Source organism: Manduca sexta, chromosome 14, assembly GCF_014839805.1.
Source record: "Manduca sexta isolate Smith_Timp_Sample1 chromosome 14, JHU_Msex_v1.0, whole genome shotgun sequence".
NCBI lineage: Eukaryota > Metazoa > Arthropoda > Insecta > Lepidoptera > Sphingidae > Manduca > Manduca sexta.
In genome coordinates, this window is record NC_051128.1 from 3,181,150 (window position 1) to 3,195,733 (window position 14,584).

The 14,584-nt window shown below is 33.4% G+C and overlaps 1 protein-coding gene across 1 annotated transcript; it reads left to right on the forward strand.

Annotated features, from left to right (window-relative positions):
• The first annotated feature begins 3,959 nt into the window (after window positions 1–3,959).
• On the forward strand, window positions 3,960–13,490 carry LOC115440002 (NFX1-type zinc finger-containing protein 1). The gene is made up of 14 exons (XM_030164120.2): window positions 3,960–4,755; window positions 5,056–5,272; window positions 5,573–5,618; window positions 5,757–5,988; window positions 6,251–6,415; window positions 6,548–7,414; window positions 7,647–7,805; window positions 8,275–8,422; window positions 8,680–8,763; window positions 9,262–9,536; window positions 10,356–10,502; window positions 10,897–11,071; window positions 11,728–11,870; window positions 13,364–13,490. Exons 1-14 carry the CDS (start codon window positions 4,072–4,074, stop codon window positions 13,430–13,432), a joined length of 3,411 nt encoding a protein of 1,136 aa, XP_030019980.2. The 5' UTR covers window positions 3,960–4,071; the 3' UTR covers window positions 13,433–13,490.
• Window positions 13,491–14,584: the final 1,094 nt, after the last annotated feature.

Here is a 14,584-nt window from a genome sequence, read left to right on the forward strand (position 1 = left end):
TAAGATTTTTTCTTTTTTGTATTTTTTGTGACTGGCCATTTCGATGATTGGTGTTGGCTTTGCGAATCTTTTTATTAAAATCTTTAATAATTTTAATGGATGAAAAGGGACGTAAGATAATGGCATTTTTTTATTTATTATATTTCGTACATTTATTCTAGTATAAATGGTAGAGCTGTAAACCTTTTTTTCTATTAAACTATCGTCTCAAGAAACGAAGCAACGTGATGTACTTAACTATCAGCTTTGTTATTATGTTCCGCGTGGGTGAGTTAGGAGAGAAATTATCTAGAATCCAACAAAATGTAGGTACTCTCAAACCCATGATATTTAAAGATATGATCAACGATATTGCGACTCTTCTGGTACTATGTATGTTTGTATACCGTAGTCATTACCTACTAACTTGCTAATTAGTCAATTATTATTGCAAAACAAAACACACAAAGTATTGAGTCAAAACAAAAAAAGTTTATCCAACGAGTTATAATCTAATTAAGTAGTCTGGCCTCTAAACAACAGAACAACTTAATGAGATGGGAGCATACAGATTACGATGTCGGACGGACGTTTGTTCAAAACGTTATAAGAGTTTGTGCTGGAGTAAGCATATACTTAGCAATTTAAAGTATGTAACTATTGTTGCGGGATAATGACAAATTAGTTTTCTAACTCGCCGAGCTTCACTGCTCGGTGTCATAAAATGCGTGCCACTGCTGATCCTGGCTTACAGGAGTTGTAGTGGTGGGTGTGAGGGCGGGAAAATATGTCTGTCCATCAATCTATAATCTATTAAATTCTATCTTTCTTTTTAATTTTATTTAAGGACCTTGGTCGTTTAACATAAACACATAACGCGATTCCAAATTCGAAATTATTTTACCTTACATTCATTAAGTCGCGTGCAAATATCAAACCAATTGTTGACATAAACCGCTACCTCAATGTCGCAACCACGCATTTGTAAATACGGAAATTCATACCTAAACAAACATTCAAACCTCACAATGGCGATAATACATGGCGATCTGCCAAAAGTATTGAAAAGCGCGCCATTTCCCAACTGAATATTCAAGGGTAGAAAAATATAGGTTAGTTTATGGTAACGTATGAAATTGGCGGGCAATGCTCGGTCAAGGATTAGTTGGCTGCACTGACCTCGTTCGAAATATGAATGGAAAATTACATTTAAATGGATGATATGACTATTCCTTACAAGACGGTTGGAAATAAAATTGTCGTAAATAAAATCAGATTGTAGGAAGAAGAGTAAGAGCTTAAAAATAAAAGCAAAATATGATGATAATATTATAATAACAGGGCCATAGCCTAGTATCGTTTCAACAAAGACATTAAACTATAAATACTTAGTTATAGACTGGACATCAGGGCAAAATTTTTGCTCCAATAGTTAAGTATTACCAATTAACGTACGTACGAAATGTACGTTGAAAAGATGTCACATCGTTTTTAGATATTAATACAAAAATAATATATTTACAGAAAATATGATAACACTCGCATTAAAAACATGTCATGATATGGAGAAAATATGAAGTATTTTATACTGATGTTTTGCTGTTTTAGGGTAGATCGAGTAACCATCACGTAAACGCATTTTTGTATGACATTCTTCCCAATATTCGCTCTTGTATAATCTTAGAACTCTTTAAGTTACTACAATTATTAAAGCTAATAGAAAACTAATAAAATATCCTATCGATAGGACTATTGACATCTACCGTAAAAAGGTACTTTGGCTACATCTCCAATAATAATATTTTATAAATAATTAAATCCATATTTATGGGTTTGAATGCCCGGTCAGGCAAAGTGATATAGGGTATTCTGTACATTATCAGCCTGGAGTCGGAAATTTGCGCCCTATATGGCTATAGGCTCCCTATCACATCACGGAACGGAAGACACATTTCGAAAACTGGGTTCCGTGGTTGCACCTCTGCCTGTCCCTTCAAGTATAAAGGCGTGATGTGTATGTGTGCACGCATCAGGCCTATAAGGTTACTTTGAAATCTTCCATGAATGTGAGCATAAAGCCAGCAGTAATATTAAAATATTTATGATCATTTTTTATACGACGTAATTATTTAACTACCTAAGTACGTTTTTTGGGCAATATTTACTTTTTAAGGACAAAAATAAAGATGAATAAGTGTTTAATTAAATATTATTTCTAATTTATGCATATTATTACCTATTTAATTAAAAGCTATGTTTCAATTCCTATTAAAATTAATCGACTTTTTATTGTACAATAAAAATAAACTTTATTCGCGATGGCCGTTTAGACTTAATAACGACTATTAAGTCATAATAATTATGAAAGGTAATTATATCACAGAGAGCTATTTCGCAGAAACAATAATTTTATACAATGTTACGTTTCTCGGAATATTTAGCTTTGTGAATAAATGGAAGTTGTTTTAATACTTCTTGGTTTAATAATAGCACAAAGCTAGCACGAGTCCTAGATAGAATCAAAGTGTACATAGTCAGGGAATGTCCATCATTAGTCATTAACCGGTTAACTCCAAAATATTTTTGGTGTAAATTCAGCTAGCGACTAAGTTTAGCTAGCGACCACCAACCATTACCAACATAGCATACTTTCCTTCTTTTATAATCGCTATATTCATAAGTATTATATTTTTTGTTACACGTACTAACATTATTTTGGTGTGTTTTGAGTTGTAATTTGTTACTTACCGCTGGACACTTTTTCTACTTAATAATGTCAGCCCTGTATTATATACTTGCCCACTGCTGAGCACGGGCCTCCTCTACCACTGAGAGGGATTAGGCCTTAGTCCACCACGCTGGCCTAGTGCGGATTGGTAGACTTCAGACACCTTCGAAATTTCTATAGAGAACTTCCCAGATGTGCAGGTTTCCTCACGATGTTTTCCTTCACCGTTAAAGCGAACGATAAATTCACAAAGAATACACACATGATTTTTTAGAAAAGTCAGAGGTGTGTGCCCTTGGGATTTGAACCTGCGGAAATTCGTCTTGGCACACCCAACTAGGCTATCGCTGCTTATATGTAACTATAAGCCGCCAGTATGTAATATACAAACTTTAATTACTTACTAATATATTAAAGAGTTACTCGTAAGTTTACCTGCAGATTGCCCACGTATGAGGCTCCGTAAATAGTAATAAAATTCCTACAGGTCATCCACAACATGGTCTATGTAGTACATATGTGCTAAAGTTCATATTAATCTGTTCAGCTGTTTTCTTTTACAAACTCAATTAAAAGTTAATCTTTTTTATACATAATATTACTTATATAAAACTTAGTAGGTACATCTTTTTGTTTTTTAAGAAATGCAACGACACCATAGTACTACTACACTAATATTATTTTGCCTAGAGTAACTCAACTATATTATTATTGCGTTTCAAACTAGCATAAACTAAACGCAAATATTTGTCAACGTCACATTTATTGACAATTGATATTTGACTGTTGACCAGTGTTGCCAGAAGGTTACATTTCTTACATTTTTCGTTACTTTTGACCCCCTCGCGTAGCATGTAAGTAATTTTTATATTCAAGGCAATTTTCGTAACTTTTGAGAACAACGAGATTTGTAATACAATTTTTTTATTGTAAACAGTTTACGAACGCTTTCTATTCAGCGCATCCAAATTGAACGCACCTAAAACTGGCGGGTCTAAAAAGTGTTTCACTCCATATCACACTTAAAAGTGGCTCGCCATGACAAAATGAAACGTGTCTTGCATATATTAAAACTTGATTTTGCTTCAGTGAGCGCGCGCACATTTCCTACTTCGCGAGACCCCGTGGTTTCGTAGCTACAGAAATGCTAGCCCAAAAACGCGCATACTAAAAAAAAAAGCAATAATGTAACTTTTGCAGCAAAAATGTAACATTTCAGGAAACGAAACGTAACTTACGACTCAAGGGCCCTGGCAACACTGCTGTTGACATAACCAGCTGATTTCTCAAGTGTACAGGTTTTGTTTTGTTGTAGTCCTTTTTAGTTAGTTTTAGACAATATTTAACAAGATATTTCTTCCACAATGGCAGACGGGAAGTCCTCTCTTCGTATTGACTGGTTTGACGGCACTCTCATTGAAGAATCTCGTTCGAATGCCAACACTTCTGCATTCGCAGATGAAGATCAACCAGAACCTACTCCTTCTGAAAAACCACAGCAAACAGAGAAAAAACCAATCGGGTTTAAAAGGCTTCATGAGATTTCTTTAATGGATCCGCCAGGATTGACCTTAGAAGTTGCCCACAGACCAGGTTTTTGGAACTTGCTCGACGAAGCAGAGCTAAAGGGAGACTTCATTGTTTTGATTGTAAAAATATTAGCAAACGTGTACAAGTCGTTAGAGCCTGGAGAAAGATCTAAAATAGCAACACAGTTGAAAACCCGATTTCAAAATTCGAACTTTTTGGTAATCTTAAAAAAATATGTGAATGGATTGCCTAGTGTGCGTGTCGTAGAAAAAAAACTAAATTTTCAACTATGGGACGACGTGGAAGCGTTCTTTTTTCAAATTGTGAATTTGTGTGAAGGAATTATTAATTTTGGTGGCAACAGTGAAGAATTTTTACAATACATCAATGATTTATTGGAAATAACCGAGACAAGTGCAATAGGTGTGTGTAAAGAACATATGGAAGTTTTTAATGATGAGCTGTTTGATAAAATTCGTGAAATAAGGTCAAGAATTCCTAGATTTTTGCATAGAGAGGTAGGTAACAATTTCTCAATTTATATAATAACCCGTGAGGTAGCTGAATGTTTGCCGGCAAACATTGACAGCTACGCGTGTGACGGAAAAATAACCTTATTATGTAGTATATATGTAGTATATAAGGTTATAATCCCGTGACACACGCAAATGTCATGTAGCTGTCTTGGCTCGCCGGCGAGCCACGAGAGACCAAGAAATAATATTAAATTAGGCACATACTGAACTGAAAGATAATTATTGCATCAAAATATTGTAATTATTTTTTTAATCTAATAATCATTTGCCTTTAATTTTTAGCAAAGCAACAATCCTGATATACTCATGGAATCCAAAGATCCAAACAGCTTTAAGAACTTAAACATATTTCCTACTAGAGATGACCTACTTGGCTCAAGTGAAGTCAATATCAAACCAAACATAATTAATGGAGCGTATCCAAATGTTGAACATTATTTAGACATACAATTTAAATTGTTGAGAGAAGATTGCTTTGGTCCGCTGAGGGAAGGAATATGTTGGTAAAAGTTTATTATAATTATACAAAATTATTAACTATTTAGTACCAAGTAAAACAAGTTCTTAAGAACTTAAAGGATGAATGAAAACGAAAACTAAATTGGGATTAACATATAAATTAAACATATATCATTATTATGTAGTCAAAAAGAAATGCCCATATTATCTCAGATATCAAGAAAAAGTCTTTCCATTTTTGTCACTGCATTTGGTTACTACCTGATTTTATGTTTGTATTGAGTTGGTTACAATTACAGGTAATTTTTTTTTTGTAAGTTTTGTTTTAATACTTTTACAGGTAAATATATGACAAATCCAACTAAAAGAAGACATGAAAACATAAGGTATATTTGATGAAATATTTTTTATCACCCAATCAATCTCTTGCTTTAACTGAAAAAAGGTTTATTACATTATTAAAAACATGAAATGACTGTTATAAAAATCCTGATTCTAAATTTAAATAATGTTTTCACTTTCAGAGTCCACCCAAAAGTCCGTATACTTCGTACATATGTCACTAATAACAAAGTAGGCCATCTAGTAGACATAGCGTGGAAAGAGCGCATAAATGGGGCAGTAGACAGTAAACGGCTGGCGTACAACAAGCAACTAATGTTTGGCTCTCTGTTGCTCTTCACTAGTGATAACTTTGAGACAATATTGTGTGCTACTGTTTTGGATTCTAATTTGAATTTGTTGAGTGAGGGATATGTAAGTAACTCTTCAAAATATTTGTATTCCTTGCCATTATAATGTGAATCAATTTTATAATGATGTGAAGTCTGCAAGACCTGTTTAGTGGACAGCCTCATCAGTTTATAAGCCGAATGCCTTTCAATCAGTGTATTATTTAAAAAATAACATCTATCAGCTCTCAATTACTGATTGTATCTCAGAATACCATGTTTATCATTACAAAACGGTAATGATTAAATTTATTTTTGATTAGTAACTAATTCCTACCAAATTTCAGATAGCAGTGTCGTTCCAAAACCCAGTGTCTCAAAAAATATTCAGTGAGTCCTATATAATGGTTGAGAGTGAAGTGTTCTTTGAACCATATCACAGAGTGCTTAAAGTTCTTCAAAACTCCAGACTTGATGACTTGCCAATGAAGAAGTATATAGTTGATGTCCAGGTAAACATTATAAATACCAATTACAAATAATTATGCTTACAGAATATAAAATTAAATTGTAAAATCAGTACTTAATGTAAGTAATATGTTTCAAAAAATACTTATTCTAATTTTGTTCACATTTATTTACAGACTGATACCCAACCTCCAGCTTACCTCAATTCCGAAACTATCTACACCATAACTGACCCCAAACAAAAAGAAGAAATCCCAATTCCAGTGCTAGACACAAATCAATGGCCCACATACGCACTAGACTTAGACGATTCCCAAATGGAAGCGTATATATTCGCGCTAACCCGCGAATTCGCAGTAATCCAAGGACCTCCAGGCACAGGCAAAACATTTTTAGGAGTCAAAATAGCGACTACATTACTCAAAAACCTATCACTTGAAGGTACTCCAATGTTGATAATTTGTTACACTAATCATGCATTAGATCAGTTTTTAGAAGGTCTGTTAGATGTAACAACGAATATTATAAGATTGGGAAGTCAAAGTAAAAGTAATTTGCTGGAACCATATTCCCTACACAATGCCAGAATGAAAATTAAGTCAAAATATTCGTACTTGTACGCAAACAAGAGAGCGGAACTAGAGAAGATATACAAGCAGATGATAGAAGTGCAGAGTGAGATAGAGAAATGCGAGAAAGAGATCATATCTTACAAGAGTTTAAAACCATATCTGAAAGTTGGTGGTAGGAATTTAGAGCTTAAAACTTGTAAAGAGGACTCTGTATTAAGTTGGCTATTTAGTCATCTAGAAGGTAAAGAAGAGTTTATAGAAGTAGCAGAAGATTGGGAAAGTCTCGATGATGATGTTACAGAAGATATAGAAACATGTTTCTCAGAGCAGTGGGCTTTGAAAGAAATTGATTCTATGCAGAACAGTATAAAATATTTAAAAGAGGTAACAGAAGAGAATATAGATCAGAAAATGACTGATAAATTCGAAACGCAAATAAACAAGATTAGGAGCAGGTTGATGTGTTTTAAGGTAATTTGTTTAATCTAAATTGCATTCTTATATTTATGAAGGTACATACAATAATCTTATTACTACGAAAATTTTAAACAGCGACATCTGCTGGAAAGTACTTGAACTACTTTTGTAGAGGACTTTCCATATTCAAACTGAATGTAATAATGTATATGGTTTTATATGCGTGTATATACTTTTAGCCCAAGTAATTTACTCAAAATGATTTTTCATTGTGTTAATATTTCAGAGATACAAAGCTCTATATCAAAATGAGAATAGAAATGAAGGTAAAGTTGAAAAAATTCAAGATCTGTACAATTTAACACCAGAACAAAGATGGCGTGTTTATTATACTGCAGTGGATGGTATTAAAAACGAGCTGACGGACAAAATGAACATATTATTGGTATGCGTATTTTTATTCACTTTAGAGCTAAGCAACAATTTATTATAAAGTAAATAATTGATGCTAAATTGTTAGCTTATTTATATTGAGGTGGAAATTGTGGTCATATATATTAAATTTCTTAGTGCTCATCCAAGGTAATGGAAAGCAGGAGCCCTCTCCTGCTTTCTATTTGCCTTCCATTACATAAAAGTATTTTACTTTATTGCTAGTTAGACCCCTGTCTATCCAGCAATAAAGTAAAATACTTTTAGGCTCACGAGATATCATATCGATGTTTGAAAAGCTAATTGATTGAAGCGACATTTAAAAAAAAAAAAATCATAAAAAAACTGCTGATTTTAAATATGTATGTATTAGTGTCGCTTAGTGTCGCTTAAGTCAATTAGCCTTTTAACCGTCGATATGTTAAAACAGCTTTTTTTTCGTATTTTTTTTACCTTTAATTATCTTATTGATTACATTAAAGGAACAACACAACACGACGAGTCGCGAGTTGGAAGAGGTGACCACGCTGACCGACAGTGAGGTGATGAGAACCGCTCGCGTGGTGGGAGTGACCACCACCACCGCGGCAAGACGACACGACCTCATGCGCTCCCTGCACCAATCAATAGGTCTAATATACTTGTAATATTAATTTACATTGATATTCTCAGTAAGGACTAGCAGTGATAACTAACTTTTGCACGTAGCTTTGCTCGCAGCTTTGCTCGCGTGGAATTCGCTTCTTATTTTTTTTTATCGCTTATATCGTTTCTCTCTGTGAAAAAGGCATTTCCTTCAAATTTCATCAAAATCGGTTTAATAGTGTAACCGTAAGAGCGTAATAGAGTTACTTTCCCATTTATAATATTAGTATGACTTGTTACAGTGATAGTGGAGGAGGCTGCGGAAGTGTTGGAGGCGCATGTCGTCGCCTCTTTAACTAACCATTGTCAACATCTTATACTTATTGGTAAGTGTTGTATACTAGAAATAGACCATTTCAAAATACATACGCGTTGATGAAAATCTATAATCTGAAATACGGTTACAAATATATAGAACTAGGTTTTTCCCGCTGCTCCGCCTGCGTGACAATGATTTTTTGGGATAAAAGTTTCGCTTTGTATTTTCTCGGGATAGCATACCTGTATGTAAAGTTAGATATCTAGCAATATATTGGCGAGAACTGCATTCAATTCTATGCAGTAGTTTTTGCGTAATTCGTATACAAACATAAAGACGGACAAAAGATCTCAAAACTTGTTTTGGCTTCTGTCACTCTATTAAAGACTTCCTAGTTTTTCTCAATATCTATAATGTATAGACATCGGTCTGTTACAATTATATATATAATTCAATAATTATTAAAAAGTAACTCTTTATTTACCTTCTCGTTCCATGGCTATAAGTCAAGTGGGCCTCTTTATAAAAATAATTTGTAATATTATTCAAATACCATTGTTTCCAGGGGATCACAAACAGCTCCGTCCAACAGCAGCTCACTACAAACTAGCCAAACACTACAACCTGGAGATATCGTTATTCGAGCGCATGATCAGGAACGGCGTCCATGCGCGTGCGCTGACTATCCAACGCAGGATGAGACCTAAATACGTACAGTTATTGGTACCCGTAGTATATGACCGGTTGGACAGTCATACTAGTGTACACGGATATCCGGATGTGAGGGGAATTGTGCAGGATTTGTATTTTTATGAACATGATGTTATGGAGGATTTTGAGGTGATTAATTGATGAATTAATGTAATGAACTGTATTTTTAGAGTGGTTGAATAATTCGGTGGAATATTTAACATAAATTAGTCGATTTTTTTGTTTGTGGTCAAAGTATTCACCACGCTGGCCTAGTGCCAGGGCCGTAGCTAGGGGGAGCATTGTGGGGCAATGCCCTACCTTAAAATACTAATGCCCTACCTTAATAATTAACAAAATTGTACATTACTACTCAATGAAAATATATGGAGCAGCGGGTTTTTTATTTTACGATTTGGAAGTTGGTCCCATGGTAAGAGTTTTTCGTATTGATGGGTGAAGTAACTCTCTTTCGAGATTTATGGGAATTTCGTTACAATCTGTATATTACCTTAACAATTACCTAAGTATTAAACGTTTTTTTTTTGCTCACGTTCACGAGTCAAGGAAACCAAAAATCGATTGAGCAGATCAGATTTAGTAACATTTTTATTTCCGCCCTGCTTGTAATAACAACTGCCCTACCTTAAATTTAAGTCTAGCTACGACCCTGCCTAGTGCGAATTAGTAAACTTCACAAACCTACAAAATTCCTATAGACAACTTCTCAGGTACACAGGTTTTCATACGATGTTTTCCTTCACCGTTAAAGCAAGCGATAATTCACAGACATTATTTTATTATTTATTTTAATTATGTTTGATGAATCATTTGGATACCCACATATCAAAACTTATGTTTCAAAACTAAAATTCAAATGATCAGGACTTTCAAATTTGTAACAAAGGCTTTCTTTTAATGTTTTTCGTTAAGAAAATTCTTTAGTGGTTGTCTATGCTTTGTCTGCAGGGTCTGGAAGACAGTTGGAGTCATAAAAACACATTCGAAGCGAAATGGTGCGTCGCTCTAGCGAACTATTTAAGGAAAATGGAATATAAACCCGAGGAAGTCACTATACTCTCAATGTATACAGGACAAGTGTCATTGATAAAAGAGGTATGGAAAGAAAAGCATATTGTATCTAAAAAAAGATTAACACTTCTTACATTACAATATTTTGAGTTTATAAAGACTCAAAATATACTAGTTAAAGTAAAGCATAAGGTAAATTAGCGTGTGAAGTTTAAATACTTGATGAGAATTAAGATCAAAGTTTTAGTGTGTGGGACTATGTGATGGTTGGGCTGCTTTCTCCTAATCACTTACTATGAGATATTCATATTCTGCAATCTTTTAGTGGACCTACTATTAAAAACAAGAAATAAATGTAGAAAAAATTTATGCTTTGAAAAAAATATAAAAAGACATAATAATGAATTTGTCATATATAAGCATGGGTATAATTACTTTTGAATATATATTTTTAATTACATTAAGGAATGTGTTACAGCTTAGCAAGAAATACCATCTACTGCGCGATATAAAGATAACAGCCGTAGACAACTACCAAGGCGAGGAGAGCAGGATAGTGATATTGTCTTTGGTGCGGAGTAACAGAGACGGCATGATAGGTTTCCTAAGCGCAGTCAACAGGATATGCGTCGCTCTGTCCCGGGCTAAAGAAGGTATTGTATGAAAATATTTGACGAATAAATTGTTTGTATGTCGTTATGTTTCTTCAATGTGTAAAATACATTCTGACAAGCACGAAGTCAGCCTGTGTATATCCAATTCCAACAGGCCGGCATAATTGTGTCAACTGGCGAGGGGTAATCCTCTCTCGTCAGTCTACATTCTATTCGACCCCACTTTACTTGCCATCAGGTGCAGTGGAGTCATTTTGGTGCGCATTTATAAAAAAAAATTAAGAATTCCACATACGCATCTCGTTGTGTGTGTTGATTGAACTACATAAAATGTTTCGTAATTATGAAAAATATAAAAAATTGACTAAGTACACTTACCAGTTTACTTATATTTTTGTTTTTAATGAAATAAATATTGTAAATTTTTAGAGCATTTACAGAAACTATGCTTGAAAGGCAATCATATCTAAGCGACAAATATATCGAAAATGAATTAAATACATATTTGGAATCGCCAGATTTTTTTCAGTCATTTGATCTGAGTTTCGTAGCTCTAGGATTTTTTATATTATATATTAATACAGCAAACAGTTTATTTTTTTGGTATTATGAATACTTTAAACTACTCTACTGATATTTACTGATTGTCGCTTAGATATAATTGTCGATATAAACAATGTGTTTTTTTATTCAAGGTTTTTATATATTTGGTAACATGAACCTGTTAAAGTCCACAAGCCCTATCTGGAGGTCCATAAATGATAAGTTGTTGGCACAAAACGCTATCGGACACCACCTTACTCTGCGGTGTGAGAAACATAAAGAAAATACAATTGATGTAAGTATAATACATTAGTCATAACATTATATAATTGTCAGTATTCACATCATAATACAACCATTTATGCTTATAAATTTTCAATAATTTTGGCTTATGAATATACCTATTTTCAATTAAAAAAATATGAGTCAAGCTCTATTTTTTTTCTAATTTGTAGGGTCGATAAATGGTTACATGTTAAATATATTGTACAATGTACATACATGTTGTATATTGTAGAATAACCTTAATTTAAATGTATATAAAGACACATATCCCACTCCATGGCATCATATAAAATTATAAATACAATTACGTACAGACTACGAACTATTATGAAGTCTCCGTCAACTCGAGAATGACATATTTTTTTTAAACTAGTTTAACTCAATATCAATATTTATAAAATGCCAACAGGCATCTTTAAAAACTTTCGAAAATAGAAAAAAATATATATTACCATCATACATGTATAGAGTAGTGATGTAACGAATGTCATTTTTTGAACATTCGCGAATGCGAATGCGAATGCGAATGCGAATATCTGCTACCGACATTCGCGAATGCGAATGTTTAGTTTTTGTTCAAATTTGGCGCCAATTTTCTATGATGATTATTTAAATTTTATTATTATCTAAGATGATAATTATCTAAACATTAAAAAGTTATGTAAAGACTGATAAAAAAATTATAGAAGAATTTGTTTTAGTTTCTTTCTATTGCTTTTAATTTCTTAGTTGCTATTGTGTTACAAGTTCTAATGAGAATTACATTTTTAAGCTTTGTTAAAGTAAACGAAATAATTTTGTTTATTTTTAAAGTTTAATATTCCTCTACTCAAGTTTAATTACTAACTTAAAAACATGGTAAAAATAGTTAATTAATTGGTATGTTTAAGAAAGAGAGGTATTTTTCTTTGAGAGTCTATAATCATTTGTTTGTTTGTTTAAACTATATTTATAATTTATTGTAGAAGAATATTGTTTTAGTTTAGATTTTGATTTTATTAACCTACTATTACACACACACACAGTATTAAGAATATTATCTCGGAAGGGGTATGAAGAGGCGCAACCAGGGCACCCACTTTTCGCCAAGTGTGTTCCGTCTAATAGTGTGACAGGGGCGAGCCTATCGCCATGTCGGGCACAAATTTCACACTCCGGGCTGATACTGAGCAGAAAAACCCAAATATCACTTTGCCCGATCCGGGATTCGAATCCAGGACCTTAGAGCGCTGCCGTACCGCACATGCAGTAGAACTATGCCACCGAGGCAGTCTACTATTATCTTCAAATATTTTTTTTCTGATATTGACATTCGCAAAACATTCGCAGAAATTTTGCGAATGCGAATGCGAATGCGAATATCCAAAAATATGCGAATATTCGCGAATGCGAATGCGAATGCGAATATTCGTTACATCACTAGTATAGAGTGCCAACATTGCGTTAGGTAAACATAATAAATTCCTTTACAATTAAATTCATTATTTACTTACCTACTTTCAGATACAAAATGAAAATGACTTCGATCATTGCCTCGCGGGATCGTGTCTACAAATCTGTGGAAGAAAGTAAATTTGCTACATATTTAAATGTAAATTTCGTTTAGTAATAAATATTTTTTACCCAGAACGTTCCGTATTTTATTTTATAAAATAAAAAACCAGGTAATTTATTCCAGAAATGGTAAGTAGTACCCCAATATAAAACGACAGCCCGGAACAAAAAAGCCTCTACTTACATGATAAATTTTCCTGTCAAGAAATTGGATGATGCAGTTACGCCTTTGCTTACCCTTTTGGTGATAAAAGGCGCGAATGTGTGTTTTTAAATATCATTCAATACATTGGTACAAAGATGTAACATAAACGTGTTTTAAGAGTAGACTGGTTACAAAAAAAACTTAATGTTATGAAAAACTCAAAGACCTTTGTATCGATCAACCAAATAAATTATCAGGTAGTATATTGCATCATACGTCTTGGGTAAACAGAAACTATACACAGACAAATTGTCCACATGTCAACTTGTACTGTTCATCCAGAGAAATCATCATATTCGACATATCTTGAGAAAAAAGAAATACTTATTTATAATATATAGATGTTCGTATTTTTTTTCTGAGTTTAATGCCAGCAATAAATATTTCTTTCTTTCTTCTTTCTATATGTATTGATTTTCTGCCACAAAAAAATTAATTCACGACTATACACTAAAATAGCGATGGCGAACCTATATTGATTAATGTGCCATTATTTAAAAAAAAATTACAATGTGCAGGTAAGGTGCCATCCAGGGCCGGCCTTATCTATCCGAGTGCCCCTTTTTAGCGTCGTTTTTTATGTCCCAAAAAAGTTTTTGGTTGGCATATTATACGCATGCCCGAATTATTGCCGCCACTGGCACGGGTACTAATGGTTCACCACTCTCCACTGGATACCAATGAAAAGATGTAATTGTAATAAAATATTTTTATTTTGTTCAACACAAGCATAGTCATTTGCGTACAGGATTGCGAAGTAGTCACGTGCAAAGCACCTTTTAACCACTGAATTATCTAATCATTGAAATACAAAAGCTTATAACAAAAAGTGTAAAGTTAAAGTGTCCAGCAATGAGACAGTATAAAACGATTAGTTACATCATCGATATTTCGGGACGAAAAAATTGATATTACACAAACAATAAAACTTATTCTATACTATGATATAAAGCTGAAGAATTTAT